A 22,390-nucleotide genomic window follows, 5' to 3' on the forward strand; every position below is an offset into this window, starting at 1 on the left:
CTATGCTTGTTACTCCAGGTTTTGGTTATATTTCGCAGAATGACGTTTCATTCTGGTTCCAATCAACACCAGTCCCTGACCAAAGTTGCGGGATATGTCGGAGCACATTTGACTGTTTCAGTAACCCCGAATCATCATCTTGCACCTTTGCCAGTTGTTGCCTCTTTCGGTCCTTCTAGAGATCACCAACTTTTAAGTCTTCAAATTCCATCAAACTACCGATTCCATGCAACTGACTTACTTCAACCAGCTTTTTAAAAACAGGACTCTTCCCAAAACCTCTAGCTCCCTGCGGCTAGTTTGTGTCCGAAAATTGCGTGACCAGTGGCTGTTAGTGAGTGTTTCAAAGTAATTCGACATACATCCCTTACGAAGGCAGGAGCACGCGTAATGTAAAAACGGAATCTTTGACACCATACTCATCGGTTCAATTAAGCCAGGATAATTCTCGGTTTTGGAGCACACCCTCCACTAGGCGACCACCCATAAGATAGAACTTCCAAAATCACCAGGTACCGAAACGCTTGTCTTATTACGATCAGCTGTTTCAAAATCTAACCACAACACACTGGCTTTTAACTTGATATACTCAGACATTTCATTATTGCCAACCCAAAGGAACCTTAAGAGGACTGACGAGGGAAAGGCTAGAAAAGTGTATGGATTTCACAGATGAGCATGAATAGATCAATTTTATTATGAAATTTTACGAGACACTAAAACTATGAGGTTGTCCACAGAGAGATTGTCTTCATTTCATTATCGACAGCATGACATCAGTGTTCAACGCCGATGCATCACTGCCGTACAACCATGATTTATTTGAAAGCCTTACTGTAGAGAAGAGAATAAAAGCGGATGTGGAAGAGAAAGAAGGGAGCGTCAACAGAGGCCTGTTTTCGCTTACCCGCTGCTGTATGCAGCAAGAAAGGCGACCCGGCTGATAGCACCACGCAACAGCCGATGTGGTATGAGAGTATTGTTGGGTCCCAAATCGTTCCATTACACAATAGATTTATCTTGGTTCTACTGATTTGCTAATCGTCTGCAAACAGCATTTGTTCTCTAGCAGGGAATGTGTATCCTCTTGAGAAGTACGTCGTATAGATGACCTTGTGTATTTTCCGCAACGGGTTAGTGAAAATTCCTTGAATGTTTTCAGCGGCAGACGGCGGGTTTGATGGACTTCGTCAGAGATGTTTCACTGCCGTAAAACTATAATTTATTCGAAATACTTGTGAAAAAAAAACAAATAGAAGCGGGTGGAGAAGGGCCTTAGTGTCGGCCTACCATAATCATCCCGATGTGCCTACACCTCCACTGATTCACTCTGGATATAAACTGTTAATAATCCCATTGACATCGATTACCAACCACATCTTGCAGCGTATTCAACCATGCACTGAAAGGATCACGTGAACGCCACTCTGGAAGGCGATTCGCATCGACAGCATCCGGATCCTTCGTAACCTTCTTCATCCCACTCATTCAGGTCACTGCGGATAAACTAAATCGAACCATACTCGTAAAAGTGGCTATTGTAGAAGGACGAGGTAAGAAATGCTTGGGACACAAGCTGTTTTGTGTAACGGTCGATTTTGGATACGAAGACGACAAATCGTTGTCATTGTGGCTTTCCCTCCTAGGAGATAAGTTCACTAATTCTAGGACCGGTAAGTGTCTTTGTCCTAAAGGAGGGGAATGATACTAGGAGGATATGGCGGCTAGGGCAGCATATTCATAACCGACTGATAGGGTTTTGAATCTGTACACTTGCCAAATATCGCTTTTTGTACGCTACAATGTCACGTGTCCTATGGAACCTACTCAGCCGCATCCACAAAAACTTTGAGTTTGACTTTTCAGTTTACTTGGGCTTTACACCTCTACACCCCATCGGTGAAATAACCTAGGGATACCAAAAGTAACTCGCTCAAAGAATGTTCCCTCTTAGGAAAAGACATGAGCCGTCATTTTTGCACTCATCTGGAGAAAGTCCAGCAGTATTTGGGTACTGGCTACATCGTCCTCATTGCTTTCCGAAAAACATGAAGGCTGGCTTCGTGTGACCTTTTTGACTGAATCTGACATTATCGACGGACGGAGTCTGACCTACTTGTTGTCGTTTCACAAGCTATGTGAAACTTTTTCATAAAGAAAACTACTCCCAAGGTTGCTGAAAACTTCTCTTTGTGGAAAGTCGCCACTCGAGCAGGCACTCAATACATGACCATGTGATTGAGGAACGAGTGGCGCCATGTCCTGCCTAAGTGAGGGCAAATCACACCGCTGATAAGCCGCTAATGGCCGTAAGTGTTCAACTACTGGTCAGACAATCACGGGTTCTTCAGATGCGCACTACCGATGACTCCCATTAAGGATGAAACAGCTCTGCACTGCTTTTTGGTGAAATCCCTATGGAAAATGAACAACTCTCCTCACATCAACAATTAACAGTTTAGTCAACTGACCCATATCAGTCAGTGACAGATGCATTGTCACCGTGGTGTGTCGTTGCCTAGGGATTAGAAAGACAGATCGGTGAAACAGTATGGAAATGATATCCTTCCTTCGGGTGGCATGACAGCTAACCATCGAAAGGATATTGCGTCTAAACGATGTTAAATGTTTACAGTGATGTCCAGTGATGGCGTTACCCGTCTGCTCACATCTAAAGACTGTAAAACCTAGCGAGCGTAACATCGTTATCATTATCATTACGAACATGGTCGTAGAGATCATCATTATCATACGGAACAATTTAACTAGTTTTCTTCGAGTTTATTTCGTAAGCCCATAAATAGCACCGCATCTAGCTCAATGATCAGCATCTTGAGGCTGTTGCATCGATGCCGCAGGCAAAACACCGCTACTCAGAAAAACTGTGACTGGATCATGTACCTTAGGCCACTCCGACGGCCGAAGTCATCAAAAAATGGAAAAACTCGCAGGGAAGTGTGGAGTGAACGCTACCACAGAAAGTAGCTGACAGCAATTTAACCTGTCGCATCTAGAACCACAACAGTTAAATTTAGGCAGAAGTATTTCTCATTTTCAGCGGTAATTCGTCAAAATTAGGTTCTATGTTGTCCACTAATCTCTCTAATAAGTTAAGGTTAAGGACAATACAATCCTCAGTGGCCCGGAAATTTTCTTTCGATATAATACTGAAGGCTATATTATCCTGCTGCCAGCAGACGACCCCAAATTGAAAGACATGAGTCCTAGATTACATCACTACGTAACTGAGACCCACTCGCTGATCTTTTACTAACAGATATCTACCGATATCTCCCATTTTTCAGGGCCTGCAAGGCGTAGACAAGGATATTTTCTTTAGTCTGCCATGCATTGTGAATACTAACGGAGTTCGTGGCATTATGCTTCAGCAACTGGACGATGATGAAAAAGAGAAACTGTTCGTCAGTGCGAAGAAGATGGAAGAACTTCTACAAAGTATCGAATGGTAGATGTACAAGATAGAACAACAAATTCAGTTGAATGCTGCGTTTTATTGACTTTTCAATGTACACCGTGCATGATCCAATTGTATCATGTTTCCCGCCGCCTGGAGGAAAAAAATATACACCATTTTGTTTAAATAATCTTCTAATCAAACATTCATGGACTTTGATAACAAAACTAAAGGCAAAGCTGAGCAAACAGTGCACCCTGAGTGGGTCTTAATGAATTAATACTGAAGTATAAAAGACAAAAGAGCACTGAATCACAGTCCGGTAAAATGTGTTTATGCAGCCACTGTCCAGCAGAATGGCTTGTTTGATGGAGACTCAAAGTTCAAGACTGGTAAATGTATCCTGAACGCCTGAAGTGTCTGAAATGCGACCACCGATTAGGGTTCAACAGCTACTTTGGAAAAGTCTGATGCTTTTGGTTAGATAGGTTTAGCCAATTCAGAGCAGCGTAGTCTGAAACATTCAACTTGGATAAGTCATCATCGATAGCACGACATCAGTGTTCAGCACTGATGCTTCACTACTTTACAGTTGTGCGGCTACGGGGTCATGACAGGCAATGGGTCATCGTGAACCAATGTTGTTGATCCAACTGAAGGGGTATTCCGCCATACTTCGTTGTTGGTCTGTTCGCCGGGCTTGGGATTTGGATTGCAAATGTTTCATCACCAATGGAGGCGACATCGTCACTTAAACCCACACTGACAACCTCGCCTCAACCTCCAAGCCACCCCCACCTGAGCTACCCGCATTCCACAACATTCTGCTACAATGTCAAGGTGGCAAGCAGAATAATGAAACGCGGAAGAGAATAAGATGAGCCACACAGATTAAGTCTTGTCTTATACCGATCACGTCGTCACTTTTGGTGGGAACCTTCGAACGAACAAGGAAATTGTGCAGCGTAATGTGAACTGTGCTCGACATAAATATCCGTGATTAAAACAGTCACTATTCGCAGAAGACGCATGATGAAGCCTCTCGTGCGCCAAAGACATCCTAGGTTTACTACTTCTGGATATTTTTGCCAATTTGTGCGATACACAAAGTACGCAGATTTTTGACTCGTTACGAACCTAGGGTACACAGCGCAAAAACGCATTACCAATCCGCTGAATAACTTCATCCACTCGATCTTTTGGGAATCGCACGGGCACATCCCAAATCTACCAATCAGGATAAAGTGAGAATATAGATGTACCCTTCCAGATAAATAGAAAAAACAAAACATAAAACTAAAAAAGTTTTCCATGGTTGCCTATTGCGAAATGGATCGCCGGTAACAGTATGTGTGGCAACTACTGTGAAGAACCAAAAGACCTTACGGGAAAAGGGTGCCGAATAAACCCACTGTTTGGTCAAATACCAGCATAACCAGAGTGCCACCCTGAGAGCAACCGCCGTTAATATCGCTTCAAAAAACCTATCTAACTCAGCCAACCACAATTTTTGCATTCCATTCAGATGCCAGATGGATGTAAGCAACATAACTACCATCTAAAAATTACTAAGTATTATGTTCTGCCATATTTTGCTGATTGTTTCAAGTATGTCAGATGACAGACAGGAAAACCTCATCACGTACGTAAGGTTTGTAAAAAGCAACACATGTACCAGGTAATACCAAGAACAACAGGTTAACAGAACGAAACTATCGTGATCTACTCATCCGCAATCTCTAGTCAAAAAAATCTCTAGGTCAAAAAATGTGATGGTTACAATTGTACCCATACAAGCGGTAAAAAGTCTAATGCTATTGGTCCCCACCACGCAGGAAAAATAATTCAGCAATGCATAAGCAATAAGTCCTTACGAGTCGATAGCTCGACGTTTATCCGTTAGGTTTCGCACTTCCTTCTCTCGTCGTTTGATAGAATGAACCATCTTCTTGTATGCATTTCGATGCTTCTTCGGCAGCAGCATTTCACGTAGTTTTCTCTCAGCATTGGCTTCGGCCTGTTCCTTCATGCGTTTACTTTCCTTGCTCTCCAATCGTCCCGGCGTCACGATTGGTTCTTCGCCTATGAAACCGTACACGTAAATAAACATAGATGAGTTTTAAACAGCGTCACTTGACCACACAATGATCTCATGTATATGATTAAACAAGTAACAGCTTATGAAAACAATCGTGAGTGTCAAATACGTGGGTTGGTGTTAACGTGAACCACAGTTTCGTTCACCGATGATTTGGGGAGGTGAGGTAGATAACTGGGCAGGGAACTGGCGGGAGCTGATTGAATTGATGCTAAGTGAGAGGGGATCTGGAAGGGAGCTATGCATTGAAGGCAATAGTTTGGAAGTCACCATCAAACCACTGATGGAAAAAAGGGTTGTATGGATGCCAACATAGATTCAAAAGTCGTGTGAGATGCAAAATCTAGGGATGCGTGGCTCAGTAGTAGTAGGGGACTCATAGCTCGTGATCGGTTTTCAGGCAACAATTAGATGATCCGAAGGGCGCTATCGTGGTATGGTACGACTTGTTTTGACATAAAAGCACTTGAACTGATCTTCCTAAATCCACGGAAAAGTTCGTTCAGAGGTTCTACGAAAAACCCAACTCGATCGACCCAACAGCGCAAACAATAGTCAAACAAAGCATGCTTCGATACATCAAGTATAGTTCCGAGGCTGCAAAAACAAGCCCAATAACGGTGGGTTATACACTTGTGAAAACCTTGAAGTGGACAATTCCGGAAGCGAAGGGAACGTTGGATATACTGATCAAGACCAATGTTAAATAGGAGACTTGCGGCAAACGTTGCGACAAACACGCGTGCACGTACATCAGGAACGATAGTACCACAGCCATACTGCCACAACTAAAACAGACTTTATGGGAACGTAGTACTATAGCGAAAATGCAATGAACAAATATGTCAAAACCACATCAATCCATCAACTATAGCCGGGTACAAGTCAGTATAAGGTGCTGATCATCCACCAACGACACAATATTTTGTTTACAAAGGAATACTTAGATACTGGGCAACGAACAATAACTTGAAAAACTAATTGCGTACCTTTGGCTGGTTTTCGTAATTTACTGTTAGCTTTCTCCTTCTTTTTGTGACTTCCGAATGAGTTGTCTGTATTATCCAAAGCAGAATGTACATCATCAAGCTCCATCTGGTGCTCATCAACGGTCGCGTTAGGTTCCATTGAAGCCTGAATCGTAGGACCACGCAACTTCGCTAAGCTAACCAATCCAGCCAAATAATCTGCCTCCGGTGGTCGGTACAGCGAAGCTCCATCACCGAAGCCGGGTGCAACGCCAACGAGACCTCCACGTTGGCTCACTGACCCTTCACCGATTTCGCCCAGAATTTCAGTGAGTCCCGAGCCAGCTGCAAATGGACTTAAATGGGGCGGCAAACTTGAACCTGGAAGGTAATCTTGAGCCGGTAACAATCGACCCGCGTTCAGGCTATCGAACACCCATTGTGGCTGGACGTAATATCTAAAGGTTTGGGGAATTACAAAGGAAATGCAACGCTTAAATACGATTAAGAACAACAGCATGGCAATGACGGCAAGTAGATAAAACTTCTTAAGGAAGGCATCAGTCATATCCCAAGTGGTAAGAGCGCGAATTTACTGACCGGAAGGTCCGTGGTTCGAACCCGACTTCTGCCTCTCGACTTCCCCTGTCTAGATTTGGGTAACCTGGAAGTATCCAAGCCCTCGTGCCTCCGTCGTGCGGCATGGCAGCTAGGCACCGGGAGGGTGCTACAGCTGGACGATGGGATGTGGGAGTCTTTACTTCAATCGATTTAAACAACCGCGCTTGAATAAGGTGCACGTTCACCACAGAATTTCGTAGCGCCAATACTACAGGCGTTAAAAGATGCTGTTCGAAGTTGAACAAAGTACTCGCTTTGATCGCCCAATCAAAGACCTTAATAATCAGTAATGCCGAATATTGTCGGAACCGATGAAGCTATTGCAGAGCCTGTTTTCCATATAAATGTCACACAATCAATTAGAATGAACAAACGCCAACGCTCAGTCCTAATATCTTCCTTATCGTGGACTCCCATAGATTGGGCACCCCACGTACCCAGTTCACTTAGCGTTCAGTTGTTCTTCCAAGCTAATGGTGACTACCGGGATCAAACAATTGTTCAGTGCTACAGATAAGAGCTGGTGATAACCGACAGTAGGACAGGATTTTCAGTAACAGCATCGTGGGAACGAAAACAGACAGCTTGAGGAACCCGGGATAAATGAGCCAGTTTATCCTCACGAACACCAAAAGACTTCAGTTTGTGATGCAATGACCCCTGCAGTGAATCTGACAATGCCACTAATAAAAAACGTGCATGACTTGGGCCTGTATTGTCCAAGAAATCAATGAGAAACAAGCGAAAGGCATAGATAAAATACTAGTGAACACACGCTAAGAAAATATAACAGTCTTTATGGTCGCTCACCGTGTAACCTTCATTTCCGACATCGGGCGATCTACAACCTGGTAGTCGATGCTTGGATCTTCTTCAGTGAATGTGGATGCAGGACCGACAGTTTTGTCCCAAGAACATTCGCCACCACAGGATCTGACGATCAAGCATATCACCTCTCTTGGAACTTCCCGCATGAGAAAGATCCGTTTACCATCAAAAAGCTTCCGGATTCGCTGAACCTCCAGTTGTTTGTTGACTGCCTTAGCAACTTGATCATCGATCGCCTTTAAAAAAAATCAGCAGCCATCCAGTGAGACAGTAGTGACGATTCGTTGAAAAGATACCAGACTGTTGTACAGAAGACATTTCATAAGTGTCGCCAAAAATGAGCCCTAAGTTCCTTTGGAGTAAAAAACAGCTTGAACAAAACATATGTAGTGGTGGGCTCCAGATGTGTACAGCGCAACTTCATACGATGACTGCAAAATGGGATAAGACTACGGCTGCTAACCTGTTCCGATGATCAAATTCACAATTTTGCTGTACCAATAACTAACGGACAACCGTATCATTTCTAATGTGTTCGTTTACAAAACGTCATCTCAATGACAGCAGTAACGTGGTAGTATACACTGGTGCGCACCACTATTCGGTAGTGGTCTGGTTGACGGAATAGGTGGGATGGAAAAAATGGGGGGAAGGTTAAGAATAATGTGCCAAAACTATCACAGCACAGTGAACCACATGCACTATAGGCATCCGGTTGCCATAAGCCACTTTGCCTATGGCTTTCACAGATCCAGAGATACTCAGAATCTCATCCAGTAAAATGCACTAGTCCACAGAAAACCCCCAAGTAGAACAAACCATCGAAAGCATGGCCTATTTAACAGTGGTCGAAACAGAGAGTAGGCAGAAAGTGACTGTTCCCATGTCTTACAGGCAGTTTGTAGTAGAAGAGGAAATCACGGTTTTCCACCGACCTCAAATCTCATGATCTGCTCATCCCTTCTACCGGGAAAACACAGTTAACGATGGTTTCAGCTTGTTGTTCAGGAGTAACATAATGATACTGATGGCTATGCTGGAGGAACAAACGATAAACTCTATTAACAGAATGGCCATCAATTATCTTTTACTTGGGCACAACATAAAACAGGATCCAGTGGCTTGTTTGACACCGATCCAACCGATTCCTGTGTACCTCAGGTAACCCCACCCTCTGAGAGTACTCCTGGTGATTCATGGACCGCGACAGGCACCCGTTCTGGATGCCGCATTCAATGGCCTCAGACTGATACCCGCCTGAACTGTTCGACGCTGCCTTGCATGTCCGTTATTCGTAGTATTCCATTCTTTCTGCTACCTTAACTCAAGGTCTTCTGTCTTATATGTCCCATTTAGGTGGTCGCATTGTTGCTTACGAACTGTACAGATATCTTCTCAATGTTCACTTCTCGAATTTCCCACATTCCAGTAACCTTTACTTGTCATTCTGCGTACCAGGAAGGATCCAGGCTGGTGTTCCCAAATTTGTTCTGTTGACACGGTGGGTCCGTTATCAACCCATTCGGATACTCACTCTCCTTTGCAGTTATTTGTGCGCCTAGAGACAGTCAAGCAGGAGAGACATCATAGTAGCACCGTATCATATGGAGAAACGGAATATTCCGTCAATGTTTTCAGGTCGACTGGCTGCGCGCGGCCGGTCTGTCCGTCCGATGTAAACAACTAAATCGGCCAATTAATTTGACATCGGCCGTGGTGCCGTAACCAAGGCTTCCAGGGCATGACCTCGGGTTCTTGTCTTCTCGAACCCCCACCATATGACTATTGCAGACAGTGAACACTTTGCCTTGAACACTCTCTCGCCACCGACTTTTGCCATCAAATCTTACTGAATGCCGTTTCACTTCATCTAGCTTAATGTCAAGAAGAAACTCAAATGTAAAGTGGTATGCAGGTCCGTGCACCTCCACAACCAATTGAACTACACTGAGGGTTGTCCATGTGGCACCTGCAGTGTCTCTCATACTAGGTTCGTCAATGGGTAAAGGTCTGGCTAACACGGTTTCCTGGTCCTCTAGCTTGGGGGTTGGGACATGTGTGGAGAGCTGCCTCTAAATGTAGACTGCTCTGGTGACTTTACGTCAACCACTGCTGCCTTAATGTTAGGCTTTTGAGCGAACGTCTTCTGTTAAAGACCCTAATCGTCCTCCTGTATGGGTCTGGGAGTCCTAACAGTATTCAAATTCAAGTACAGCCATAAACTGCAAAACTTACAAATGATTTCATGTCACATCGGCCGTCGTGTGGTGCCGTCAGAATAGTCGGCTTACTTGCCGCGCATAGCAGGGGAGGTAAGCGAAAACAGCCAACTAATGAAGCCTCCCTCCTTTCACTTCCACATATTCGCTATTCCTTTCCCATTTCTAGCGGCATCTCCATAGGCCCCTTCTTAAGGAGTCACAGAGCTGCCCGTTGCCTAAAGTGGATTGAAAGACATCACTGGTTCTCAAAGGATGCATATATCAGACTACGGTGCGGGCTGCATTGTTGCACGGCTGCGAGACTTGGCCTATTCTGGCGGAGGACCTGAGATGTTGCATCTTCTATCACCGATGTCTCGGAACTATGACTGCAACCAACAAATTGGTAATGAGGTGATCAGGAAGCACGTTTCTGACGAATCAGACGGGTGCCTTCGAATCCCTTCACGCTTTGTTTCAGTATGTTCTGTTCGCAACGCACACTGTGAAACTCGGTTCAGTTCAGGCCAGTTTGACAACCATTAACCGTGTACGCATGTACGGTGTTTTGGGTCGCCGCAGCTTATGGCAAATGATAGAGTGGAAAAAAGGAAAAACGAAAGGGAAAAAGGCCGCAGACTAAGGACAAGAGAATAGGCGGAACAGAGCCAATGTTTGCGTGACACATATGTAATGCCTCGAAAGCACCTATGGTTAAGAATAAACAATTTTCTCTCGTATTCAACGCACACCTGTTAGGCTTCTGAAACCCAAAGCAATACTGCACGAACTGCTATGTTGCAGGCTCCACCTTTCATCGACAGGCCAGTGGCATAGGCTGAGGGAAAGCAGAATGAACCTTAGTGACTAGCGTTCACTTCGTCATCAGTGCTGTCGTCCGACACGATGAAACTATCCAGGAGAATGAGCGTGTTCTCCATCTCTAGTGAATCTGATTCCAATTGAAAATAATATTGGTAGCCCAGATTGCAATGATGGCCGTTTGATTGCTGAGCTAGGCAAGTTAGTTACGAACGTTCCGTCACCAGTCGCATTGTCACACTGTCTTCGGTCTCAGTCGGTTAGCCTATCCGTTTGCCAGCTTTAAACCAGCGGCTACAGTTTCGTTCACCGGAAAACGGGAGAACGTGGGGGATACAGCCACGCGTTGGAGACAAAGACATGATCAGTCAATCCGGGAAATCGAGCAGCTATGCATTGGACAATAGCTTTGATGCACAAGTGCCACTGACCGTGTGATTGGGATGTGTCTGGCAGTATCGTTTACCATTGGTGAGTTGGTCCCAGGGAGGCAGTTGCCGACTCGACTTAGTTTACTGGTGAACGCCTTCATACTTCGCTACCAGGCCTACTCCGTTCATCACTCGGTGGGTTCCGCTCATCAAATTGCTTGATAGAAAGAGTTCGGTGAGGCAGACGGTCCTCTGATATGTGGAGTACTTGTCCTAAAGAGCATAACATACAAAGCGTGAGTAACTCATTCATCGAGAGGACGAGGTGGCTCAGTAATAAGAGCGTGAATTTACTGACCGGAAGGTTCGTGGTTCGAACCCGACCTCCGCCTCTCGGTTTCCATGCTTGGGCAACCTGGAAGTATCCCAGCCTTCGTGCTTCCTTCTGGTGGTACGGCAGCTAGGCACCAAACAGCTGAATGATTATAATGATGATGAACTCATCCATCGTAAGAAAATTCCATTTTCCTAAGACCCTCAGAAGCACCTCAATATTGCTAATCCGACGTTTCCACCAGGAACCCGCCATCTTCATTATCCTTATCTTCATCAGGGACATTAACACCAATGTTGACACTGATACTTCACTGTCGTACAACCATGTTTACCTACTTATACTTAAAGTCCTAAAGCAAAAACAGTAGAGAAAATTGGGTGAGGGAGGGGATCTGAGGCTGGCCTATCGCAAGCATTCTGAGGGGCCTAAGCCTCCAAGTACTCAATCAGACAATCAGGAAGGAAACTGAAAGCACGAGCGCCACTGACGCCGACCAGCTCCATTCCACAACGAAGCGTGGGAGGGATCGCGGGGGTCCCATACTGGAAAGCGGACCGCACCAACGACACACAAACTCTTCGTAATCTCTTCCAGCCCTTCTGCCAAGCCATAGGTTGTCTATCTCGCAATTTGCGCCATTCTGCAGGAGGCGCAGAGGACAAGACTAGTTTCGGCAGACGGCGTTTAAACATGCGCAGCATATGGCCGAGCCATTGCAATGATGATGCTGGATGCTTTTCGTTATCGAAGTACCTGCTGCACAACCACATAACCGTTTTCTAATTACCTCCTTACATTGACGCCACTCAAAACCAGCTTGAGGCATCAGTGGTCAAAGAACTCAAGACGCCTCACATCAGCAAGCAGAGGCCATGTCCTACAACCACACAACGACGCGACCCTTAAGGTCTGATGATAAGCCGTTCTGATGAAAGACTTGACTCGGGCCACTGAGATTCGTGCAATGACTCCCGTGCACACTTCGGTCAGAGCTAAACTACCAAGGTATGTAAAGTTCTTGACATCATCCAGTGATTCTCACTGAATTGTAAGAGGTATGCTGAGGTTAAACGTCCTGAGGCATGGCCTTGTATTTTGAAGGTGCTAGGCGCATGCTAAAAGATGGTGACGGTAGTCAGCCCATCCAACAGGGCTTGTGTTGCACCTCCGTCTTCAAAGATGAGGGCGATCTCGTCTGCGTACTCCAAATCGACAAGGTTCTCACCAGCGAGATTTAAACACTGGGGTTTTAAAAGGAACTCCAGCGCCCGCTTCATCATTTCACCGACGGCGAAGTTGAATAGGAAAGCAGAGAGCAGACACCCTTGTCGAACAGTACTTTTTGTAGGGAAGCTTTTGGAAAGCTCGCCATACATTCGTACATGCCCAGAAGTGTGTAATATAAGGATCAGATTATGTTCACAAACTTCTGGGGCATACCCTGTTGATCAAGTGGTTAATAGAGATTATGTTCACAAAGAATCGAAAGCACCCTTGAATTCAAGGAACACTACGATTGTGGGTCGTCCGGACATTTGGAGCTGTCCTGACACCTGAGGGGGTGTAAAGATGGGGTCGAAATTCTGCTTGATACTCACGGGTCGATAATTCGCGTGCCACCGTAAGATGACGAGGAATAAGTGACTCCAGAAGCATTGTTACAACAGGATTCAAGCTGAAAGCTCTATGGTTGCTGCGTGCATTGCTAGTAACCTTTTTGAAAATAGGCACTATTATCGCCTCACAATTTGTCTAAGGTGGTGTATTTCTCCCAGATAGACCCTAATAGCCTAGGCAGGTGCTGAAGGAAGAATGCACCACCACCCCTGAACAGAGCAGGTGGGAAGTCGTCAGGGCCAGGAGCACGATGACGGTTAAGGAGAGATATACAGTTGGACACTATTGAGGATGAAAAGAATTCCATATTGACAGTCCAGCCTTTTCTTGAAAGAAAGGATTCAGAATTTCAGGTAGAAGGTGGCTAAATGAATTGTCGTTAGAAGTACTGTGTCCAAAAGTACAAACGTTCTCACTTGCTAGATATCAGAGAGCCATTCTAGACCCTGATAGTTTCGCTGACAAGAGGCTTAAACGGTCCAGTCAAGAGAATCAAGGGGGACAGACTGCGGACGCTTCCAGAAATTTTCGCATGTCATTTCTTCGGCCTTCCAGGTCCACCAAGCTTCGCGGTCTGCACGGACACTGTTTTATTTGGCGTGGGATGATTCATTGGATTAGGTTGTGATAGCGGCCAGAAGGAAACTGTAGCCCGGCATCCAGCAAAGCTATGGCCCTATCAGAAATCCAATATTTGGATGAGGTTGGCTTGGTCGTAACGGAAGTAACGGAAGTTCCAGCTGAGTAACAGTGTGGATATCTGCTCCATGAACATCCAGAAATCAACCATCTGACATGCGTTCGAGGAGCCGTTTCTCACAGTTACGTCTGGTCTATGCATCCACGGAATTCTCAAGGGCCAGGCGAGGAGTGCGTCTGAAAAGTGCGGAGAAAAGTAGCGGCGCACAAGTGCACCGTCGGAGACCAGGTAGTATCCCAGGGGTGGCAAGCAGTGATCTGCCCTCGCCTGGTACCTGATGGTGACGTGGCCGACTGGGATTCGAGGCCGGTTCGTTGCTTGGCGCCACACTGTCAGCTGTAATAACCGCATACTCGTCGTACAGTGGTTGTAGCTGCCGCAGTTTCGTTCACCGATGTTTGGGGGGGGGGGTAGGTACAGCGGGCTGTCAAGTGGGGGGTGGAAAACGAGCTATGAATTGAAGGCAATAGCTTGGATGCACGAGCGCCATTGAGGGCGCGACTGGGCCATATCTGACAATGTCTCTAGCCATTGATGTGGCCCGTCCCCATCCGGGAAGACGGCAGTGACCAGCGCAGCCGAGTTTCCTAGTAACTGCTTTCATACTTCGCTGCCAAGTCATTGTTTGACCGCCTCTGGCTCTCTTCCACCCTTCACGTGGTTGTGCGAAAAGAGCCTTTCGAGGAAGTCCGTCGACTGGCATACGCAACACGTGGCCAAGCCAGCGCAACCTGTGCAGTGTGATCAGTTCATCTATCGAGGGTGAGTTATTTCTCCCGAATACCATTCGACGTACTTCAGAATTGCTGATCCGGTGTTCCCACCAGATTCGGGCAATGCTCCGAAGACATCGATGGTCAAACACTGAAAGTCTTTTGACGTCCTCGGCGCGCAGCGGCCAGGTTTCTGATCCATATAGTAATATGGAGCGCACCGCAGCATTGTAAACTCGACCCTTGACAGAGAAGCTGATGTCACGCCTACGCCACAGGTGACGCTTGGCGCCACTGTTCCGTAAACTGGTACTGCAAAGAAATAGTCTGTAATTGGCATCTATCTGAAGCAGAAGATTTCCGTTGTCCCATTTCGGACCAAACAAGAACACTCAACTTGGCCTCAGCAGCGCTTAGTGTACCTACCCAAAAGCTCATGTCGGCAGCCACCATCACTTTATCGGAGCATTTAGCCTGCGGTGAAAGAGCACCTAGAGTGTCATAGAGACTGTCCTTGGCAGATCCGAAGCCACAGTCCGTTGAGGCGTAAGCAAACACAAGAAAAGCGTACAATGGACCTCACTGCCTCCAGCTGCTTTCACAGATGTTGCAAAGCGAACCGCACAGAGGCGACTATCAACAGGTATCCAGTTAAGTGAGGACGGTTCCGCTCGGTCGTCCAACCCAAACCACCCCAGCATATCCAGCCGAGGCGGCCTCCGCACCGTCAGAGGTGCGCAGCCAGAATCTGGAAGAGATCGAGGGGTTAGTCAGTTCAACTACAGTACTTGCACCTTGTGCTTGTATTGGAAAGACAGCATACATCAATTCTGGTTGCGGGTAACATGGTTGAACGTTGGATGGAATATTACTAGATCACCCAGACCTAGACAGAGGGGACTACGAGGATCCTCGAGCAAAACCTTTGACTCAAAAGCCCGATCACAAAGCAGCATTGGAGAATACAAGTGCATCTGTAAAAGAACCCCTAACCTGGACTGTCAGTAGACTGTGTTACACAGACCTATGACAACTGACCAACCTGGTATTGGGGGCCCCATGAGTGTCCCACGGACATCACCTAGTGTTGTTCAATGAGAGGCGCACAAAACGTCACATCACGGTAAGGTCCGAGGTCCTTTTGAAAGATAGTCTTTTTGTAACAGATTCCGTTCGTCCTCTAAGTGCAAACACCATGTTTCGGATCCATAAAGCAGCATGGATCATATTGTTGCAGTGTACTGTTGGCACTTGACAGACACACTGACGTCAAGCAAACATCCTAGAAATCGGAGGTTGGTAGACGTTCAACTTTAACATTCTTTCGGTGCATACCTTCCAAGCCATCCGGAGGAAGCATGAGGACTGAAACACTGTTAGGTTGCCCAAGCCCAGACAACAGCAGCCGATATGCACAGGACCCATTCGAACCATAGACCTTCCGCTCAGTAAGTTCGCGCTTTTGCCACCGAGTTATCTCGAGCAAGAACTACCCTAGTCTATTTAATTCGCAAAGCAATCTAGTCTCCAGCCAGTCCGCCGGAAGTTATACAACCGTTCAGATGAAAAATTCACCCACTAGGTTGACTAGCTGGTTAAGCCCCGGTCACCATGTCAGGATGGCATCTCTCGATTACGAATGAGCTGAATTGATATGCTTGTGTTGAGTCCGTTTCTTCGCTTTACGTCAGCTATTCATCCACATATCTCTGATTCCCCCAAACGAAACCAGTCCATGAAAACCAGGCACAAAGTAAAAATAACAAGGAGACCATTCGAAATATGTGTTAGCCAGCAGAGCCCGTGTGAAATCAAACAGCACAGAAAGTAACAGGGTGCAAACAGCATCCGTCGAAAAACCAGCCTTGGAATTTTTTTGGAGGTCCCCAAACCAGCGGTCATGCAAGTTACTGAGGGTAAATTTACTGAACATCCAAAGTCTACCACCAACTAAGGCAAGTGAAAGTGCAGGCCACTTGGCACTTCCTGAGAATAATGTACATGCTATATCGTAGAATACGTATCTCCAGGCAGTTAGACATGTTTTTCAACACATTAGCGCCGTCAGAGAACACAACGTCACAGAACACAGTCGCAGTTTCAATGTCACACAGCCTTTCGAAGGATGTTGACCAAGGCACAAATAGCACGGAATGTTCGCGAACCTCACGCATCCGTCAAGAGAGATTAGTGAGGTTCAGCCTTGAATCCTGAATCTCTTCCTAGTTTGGCCGTATAGAACCCATAGGATGATAAAACACTCCACTGTTCCACCAACAGACTGACAGGCCATCTTAATGTTCAGGAACAGCGGCCACAATCATGAGACAAACTCCAGCTAAAAAACAGTACCTGCAATTCCGAGAGTCCTTCCGAATGTACATCCTCCCCTGCTACATCTTCGGTGCGCCTGATAGGATATGATAAACAAGAAAGCAACTACACAGCGTTCGTTAGCCAAGAGCCATATACCTCGAAATAGTTTTCATTCTGTCCACAATAGTACGATGTAGGATCAGGGTCCACATGAACTGACAACTTCGGAGGATACAGAAGTCCATGCTGACGGTACAAACTACACGCTGTCAAAAGACTATTGAAAACTTACTGACAAAGTAACGAGCCCACAAGAGTGGTATCGAACTCCAAGCAGTTAGCAAGAATTCGGTAGTCAACATCCGATGGAGTATGCGTGACGGATGAATGAGGAATCACCCAAACAACGAGTGTTCCGGAAATATCAGCTTGTATATAAAATCCCTTAATACTTATAAAAGCCTTCAGATATGATCGCAAAATTCGGAACCTACTTTCCGAATGGCTCGGGTGGCCACAACAAAGTTTAAGAACTCAACACACAGTCTGCGGCTCAAAGCAATGAGTGATGGACTGAATTGTGTGAGTCTAGGAAGCCGAGCGAAAAGAAATATCAGATTGAGACTGTCACTGAGATCGTTCAGAGCATCTTGGCAAGTCGGGTATCTAAAATACGAAGAAAATATAAGGAACGGTCTTAACCCACCTTTCTTTCACAACATGATGTAGGGTATATCTTGGCTTGTTTACACGTATTCTAAACTCTTTATCCTTATCCCTCCTCTCCCGTGCCTTCTTCAACTTCAACTGATAAACGCGTAACCTCCTGAATTTTTCAATCAGCGGTTCATGAGCTAAGAAAGCGATATCCTTTGAGTGATAAAAGACGCGCGGCTGGCTGTTTCCTTTTCCAACCTTTTTTCGGTTGCTGGGTTCAACTGGATAAACTCCCTTCAGAATGCAAAGGCGTCTGAAAATAAGATGTAAAAAGAGGAATAAACCTGAAATTAGGAAGGCTGAGCTGAAGCCTTCTCATGGCCTGTTTTTGAGACAGAAACGCAGCCACCAAACCCTTCTTGTTCTTAAAATCAGTATTAACCACCATTATCCTGAAGCACTAACCTTTTTCTTCAATTTGGTCATGATCACGCTGGAAAATTTTTAGATTGCGCGCGTCACGAGGTTCACCGCTTCAGTGTGCCAGCTGGATCCAGTGTCTTGGGCGCAACAGGGTGAATAAGCACATACACAGGTAACTAGCCACAAACTCGTAGAATCGGATCTTCAAGCATGACGTTATCTTCTCAAGCTCAAAGCATTCAAGAAATAATGCAGAAGTGGACGACAAACTTCCTATGTGGTACTCTAGCCAGAATTTCCAGTGGGTTACAGAGGGACTAGTTCTGTTCATCTTTTCCAAGACACATCTCTAAAGTTGGTCTCTGGCCTTTGATCTGTGGGATTGATACACAGGATCGAGGCTTTTCCCCAAGTTTCCCGGGTCAGTTTTGTTCTTGTCGTTCAGCGGCTGACGTTCACCTGAAAGGCACAAGCGAAAAGGGGTGTGGCACTGCTCTTTATGTTCTCAGCGCGGGGCATTATGCTTGCCAGCGCGAGGCTTCGCATAAACAAGTGTCTAATAGTGCTTTAATCTGTGTTATAGAAGGAGCGTGAACATGCTTCGGAGGAAGGCCATTCCACGCAGCTACTACCCGAAATGAGAAAATATTTTGTCTGATGAATGGATGTGCTCTGAGCTTGAAAATTTTCTTACTGTGTGCCCGCCGTGTGCTTGCTGGTTCAACGGTAAAAAACCTGTTTGCCATGTTTTGTTCAAACAGGGCATATGTAAGAAATAGATCGCCTCAAAGGCGACGGTACTCCAGGGGAAAGAGATCGAGCATCGCGAGACGCGTTTCGTAGTCCACGGATTTGAGGCTGGCGACCATTCTAGTGACGGCCCGCTGGACACGCTCAATGAGGGCGACGTCTTTCGTGCGCCGTGAGTAGACAACTTGGTTATAGTATTCCAGGAGCGGTCTGATGTAGGCCTCATGGAGTGTTTGGAAGTCCATGCTAGTAATACGGGAGAAGGTGCGTCGGGTCATCCGTAAAATGGCTGATGCCTTTTGGGCCGATTTCTCCTCTTGCTGTGGGAGGGACAAGTTTGAGGAGAGCCAGATATCCGAACCCTTTTGGCATCCATCTTCATGATGTTTTCTGGTCCTTTCTCACCATGCATTACAAAGGCCTTCGCTGAGTCTCCTCCAAAAGACATGGACGGGCTTTTCGTCATCCAGAGGAAGGTGCTAGTCCATCGACCACTGCTTTACAGTGTCTACATCCATTTTGAGGGCACTGGTATCGAAGCTCCAAGATTTCAAGTCGTCTGCAAAAAGTAGACATGGGCTTGCAAGAACATCCGGAAGGTCGTTGAAGTAGATCAGAAACAGCAGTGGTCTCCAGACGGAGCCTTGAGGAACTCCAATGGAGACCGGCGCTGGAGTAGTGTAGGTCAAGCCTATTCTCACGCGGAATGATCTGTCTGATGAGAAGTAAAGGATTTTCCTGTGAATCCCGCAAGACTCGAGTTTGTGGAGCAGTGGGACATGTGGGACCCTATCAAATGCTTTTGAGAAATCGGGTAATATGGCATCCGATATGAGTCATTCGTCCTTGGCTTGGGTTAAGCTGTCCGTAAACACGAGCGGTTTGGGAGAAAGCCGTGTTGAGCTGGAGATATCAGGTTGCTGGGAATAAGGCGACCCAGGATAGCTCGTTTCAGAATGCGTTCCATCATCTTGTACGGCACGCTAGTGAGGCCTATAGCCACCATGCGATCGTTGGTCACCAGATTTGTAGATTCGCGTGATAATCGCTTCCTTCCAAACAGGGGGAGGGCGGCCCTCGCCAGGAGACTGACGAAACACCGGGTGTAAATGATTTGCCGGTGTAGACGAGGTTTCCCTCAGGATCCTTGGATGGACCTCGTGCGCCCCAATGCACAGAATGGGTTCATCTTGTGCAAGAGTTAACGAATGTCCTCAACCATTACGACTTAGTCGATGAGAGGCTGCTGGTAATCACTCCTTGACAGGAGTAGATGTGACGAGGACGCTGGGGCTCAATATAGACCTACATAGTGTTCTCCGTATACCCCAGATACCACTGTTGGGTCACTCGTGGGTTCTCCATTCCTGTCCCTCAAGGAGAACGGGGATGGTTGTTTCTGCGGCGATGTCGCATGTAGTTTAACAGTACATCTGTGTTTTTCCTGTTGAGGTCCAATATGTTGACATGTCTTCGTATGTTCTATTGGTGGATTTCTGATTTACATAGGTTCCGAATTTTACGAAATTCCAGCTCATCTTCTGTATCCCCTGTAGCCGACTTTTTGAAGGAAGTTGGGGGCTCTTTTCCAGAAGTCGCCGAATCCTTTCAGGCAGCCTGTGTCCCATCCGACTGCGTACTGGTTTTTTTGGGACCAGCATCGTGTCAGGCTCGTGAACTTTCTGGGCAGTGGCAGAAATCTCGAAACCACGTTAATGGTCCGGGATATCTCGCCCGATAGCGGATGAAATCAAAGGTCAGCATATAGTGTGCGTCATGACCCGCTTGAGCGTCCATTGTTCTTTCGTTGGTACCAACCAAATCCAGAAGGGATGGTAGTTGGCCTGTGCGGTATCTGGTGGATGCAGAGACATGTTGAGTCCAAGCGATCTGTTGAACGACTTCAGTCAGCGCCGCTGCAAAAAGTCCGCCTGATCCGACGTGCTGGAGCTTCATCCAGGAGGCCTTTGAAGCGTTGAATTCACCTACCAGCAGGAGATGAGTGAAGTGGTAGTTGGAGGAGAGTTGCTCATGGGTTCGTGTGAGGAACTGGTTATCTTCAGGGGGACTCGAGAGGCTACGGTATGCCACATCGCGAAGGAGAGAATCGGACCCGTGCATCGGGATTTGGATCCACATTGCATCACAAAAAGTTGCAGGAGTTGTACCGGAGAGGACAATTGGGATGGGCAGGGCTGCGTGTAAGTACAATGCAACCTCACCAGCCCTCCTTCGTTTTGAGTCAGCTCGAAAAACAGAGCAACCGTCTATCGAGATCTTTATGTCAGAGACACGTGGTGTAAGCCAGGTCTCTGTGAGTGCGATTATGGCGGTGGTTCGAGGCAAGCTGACCGTTTAACATCGTCGAGTTTGTTGAAAATATGGAGGCAGTTTGTGGACAAGCATATCAACACTGTCTCTGCTTCAGCGGATAAGATCACATATGGAAGCTGTTTGAGTTAAGGGCATTCACCTCTGTATGCCAACGCTTCCTTGCTGCGAGTTACAGGCACCTAGAGCCGTTTTTTCCAGCACCCTAACCATTGATACGAAAGCAGTTTGAATGCCATGCTTACATGCTTATTTTGTAGATACTTCAGTCAGTAATGTCCTGTTTAACACACCAGAATTTAACAGCGGATCTAATCTGGGTGAAAGGATAGAGACCACTGGGCTGAGCGGATTGCCTTTGCAAAGACGCATTGTAATGAGAGTGTACATCGTGTGTGGGAAGCGCGTTTCAGTAAGACAGTTCTACATGGTGAAATATTTCTGCCGGACTGTGGCGTGGATCACTTGAGAATGAGAGTAAGTGAGTTGTATTTGCTAATGGAAAATAAGCCTGGTTCGGTGTTCCTTGTAAAAGAGATGATAAATGTAAATGAGACGCTGAGACGGCAGCGTTCGGGAGGGATTAGGTTGAGGTATTGCAGCATATCTCAGTGGGCCAGTTGGAGCTAACGTAGAGGTTGGTGGACTTCTGGGAAAAGCTGCCTGAACTAGGGGGATCCCAAAGTCTGCCGGCTTATCAAGGGACATTTACGCCTTTGTAAAGAAGTTGGCCTCTGGTTCGATGGAATACGGGTGCCCACAACATAGTCTAAAGTCGGCTTATTACGTTCAAGAGGCTTAGGAAGTTAGTCCCCGTGTAGCCTGGCAAACTCGGATTTTTGTCTATCCGGAGTGGAAGTAGTAAGGATAGCTGCCTGTCTGTGCTGGTGATTTAAGCTGAACTAATAAAATACATTTAATGGCAGAACGAATGAGCCAAATGCAAACCCGGTCTACTTCCTGGATTACAGTTAATTTGGAGTCAATTGTTTACTCAAACGAACGTATGGTGCGTACAGTTTCCCGTACACAGCGTGATGTAGGAATGTGCATGTGTGGGTTGGAATGATATTAGCAACAGTTATGATTGATTCCGCACCATACGTTTGTTCGCCGCAGTGAATAAACAGCCCCATAAAGGTTAAGCTCAATACAATTATTCTGGTGGCATCGGTTAGCAAAGAGGTGATCGATTCCTGACCTCAAAAATTTAGTTGATTTT

The 22,390-nt window shown here is 46.2% G+C and overlaps 2 protein-coding genes across 2 annotated transcripts in view; one reads left to right on the forward strand and one right to left on the reverse strand.

The window, feature by feature from the left end:
• Window positions 1-3,470, forward strand: part of T265_09244 (hypothetical protein) — a gene marked incomplete at both ends in the record, with an annotated part of 25,885 nt that extends 22,415 nt beyond the window's left edge. Inside the window, one exon of the mRNA XM_009175269.1 lies at window positions 3,306-3,470. Within this exon, the coding sequence (XP_009173533.1) occupies window positions 3,306-3,470 (165 nt within the window). The remainder of the gene's footprint in view (window positions 1-3,305) is intronic.
• Window positions 3,304-18,157, reverse strand: T265_14797 (hypothetical protein; the record flags this gene model as incomplete). The annotated part of the gene is made up of 11 exons (XM_009175278.1): window positions 3,304-3,568; window positions 5,290-5,497; window positions 6,503-6,939; window positions 7,913-8,166; window positions 17,044-17,130; window positions 17,164-17,266; window positions 17,300-17,469; window positions 17,502-17,673; window positions 17,714-17,977; window positions 18,009-18,088; window positions 18,130-18,157. 11 exons carry the CDS (start codon window positions 18,148-18,150, stop codon window positions 3,553-3,555), a joined length of 1,812 nt encoding a protein of 603 aa, XP_009173542.1.
• Between the last annotated feature and the right edge of the window lie 4,233 nt (window positions 18,158-22,390).

Source organism: Opisthorchis viverrini, assembly GCF_000715545.1.
Source record: "Opisthorchis viverrini unplaced genomic scaffold opera_v5_264, whole genome shotgun sequence".
NCBI classification, from domain to species: Eukaryota; Metazoa; Platyhelminthes; class Trematoda; order Opisthorchiida; family Opisthorchiidae; genus Opisthorchis; species Opisthorchis viverrini.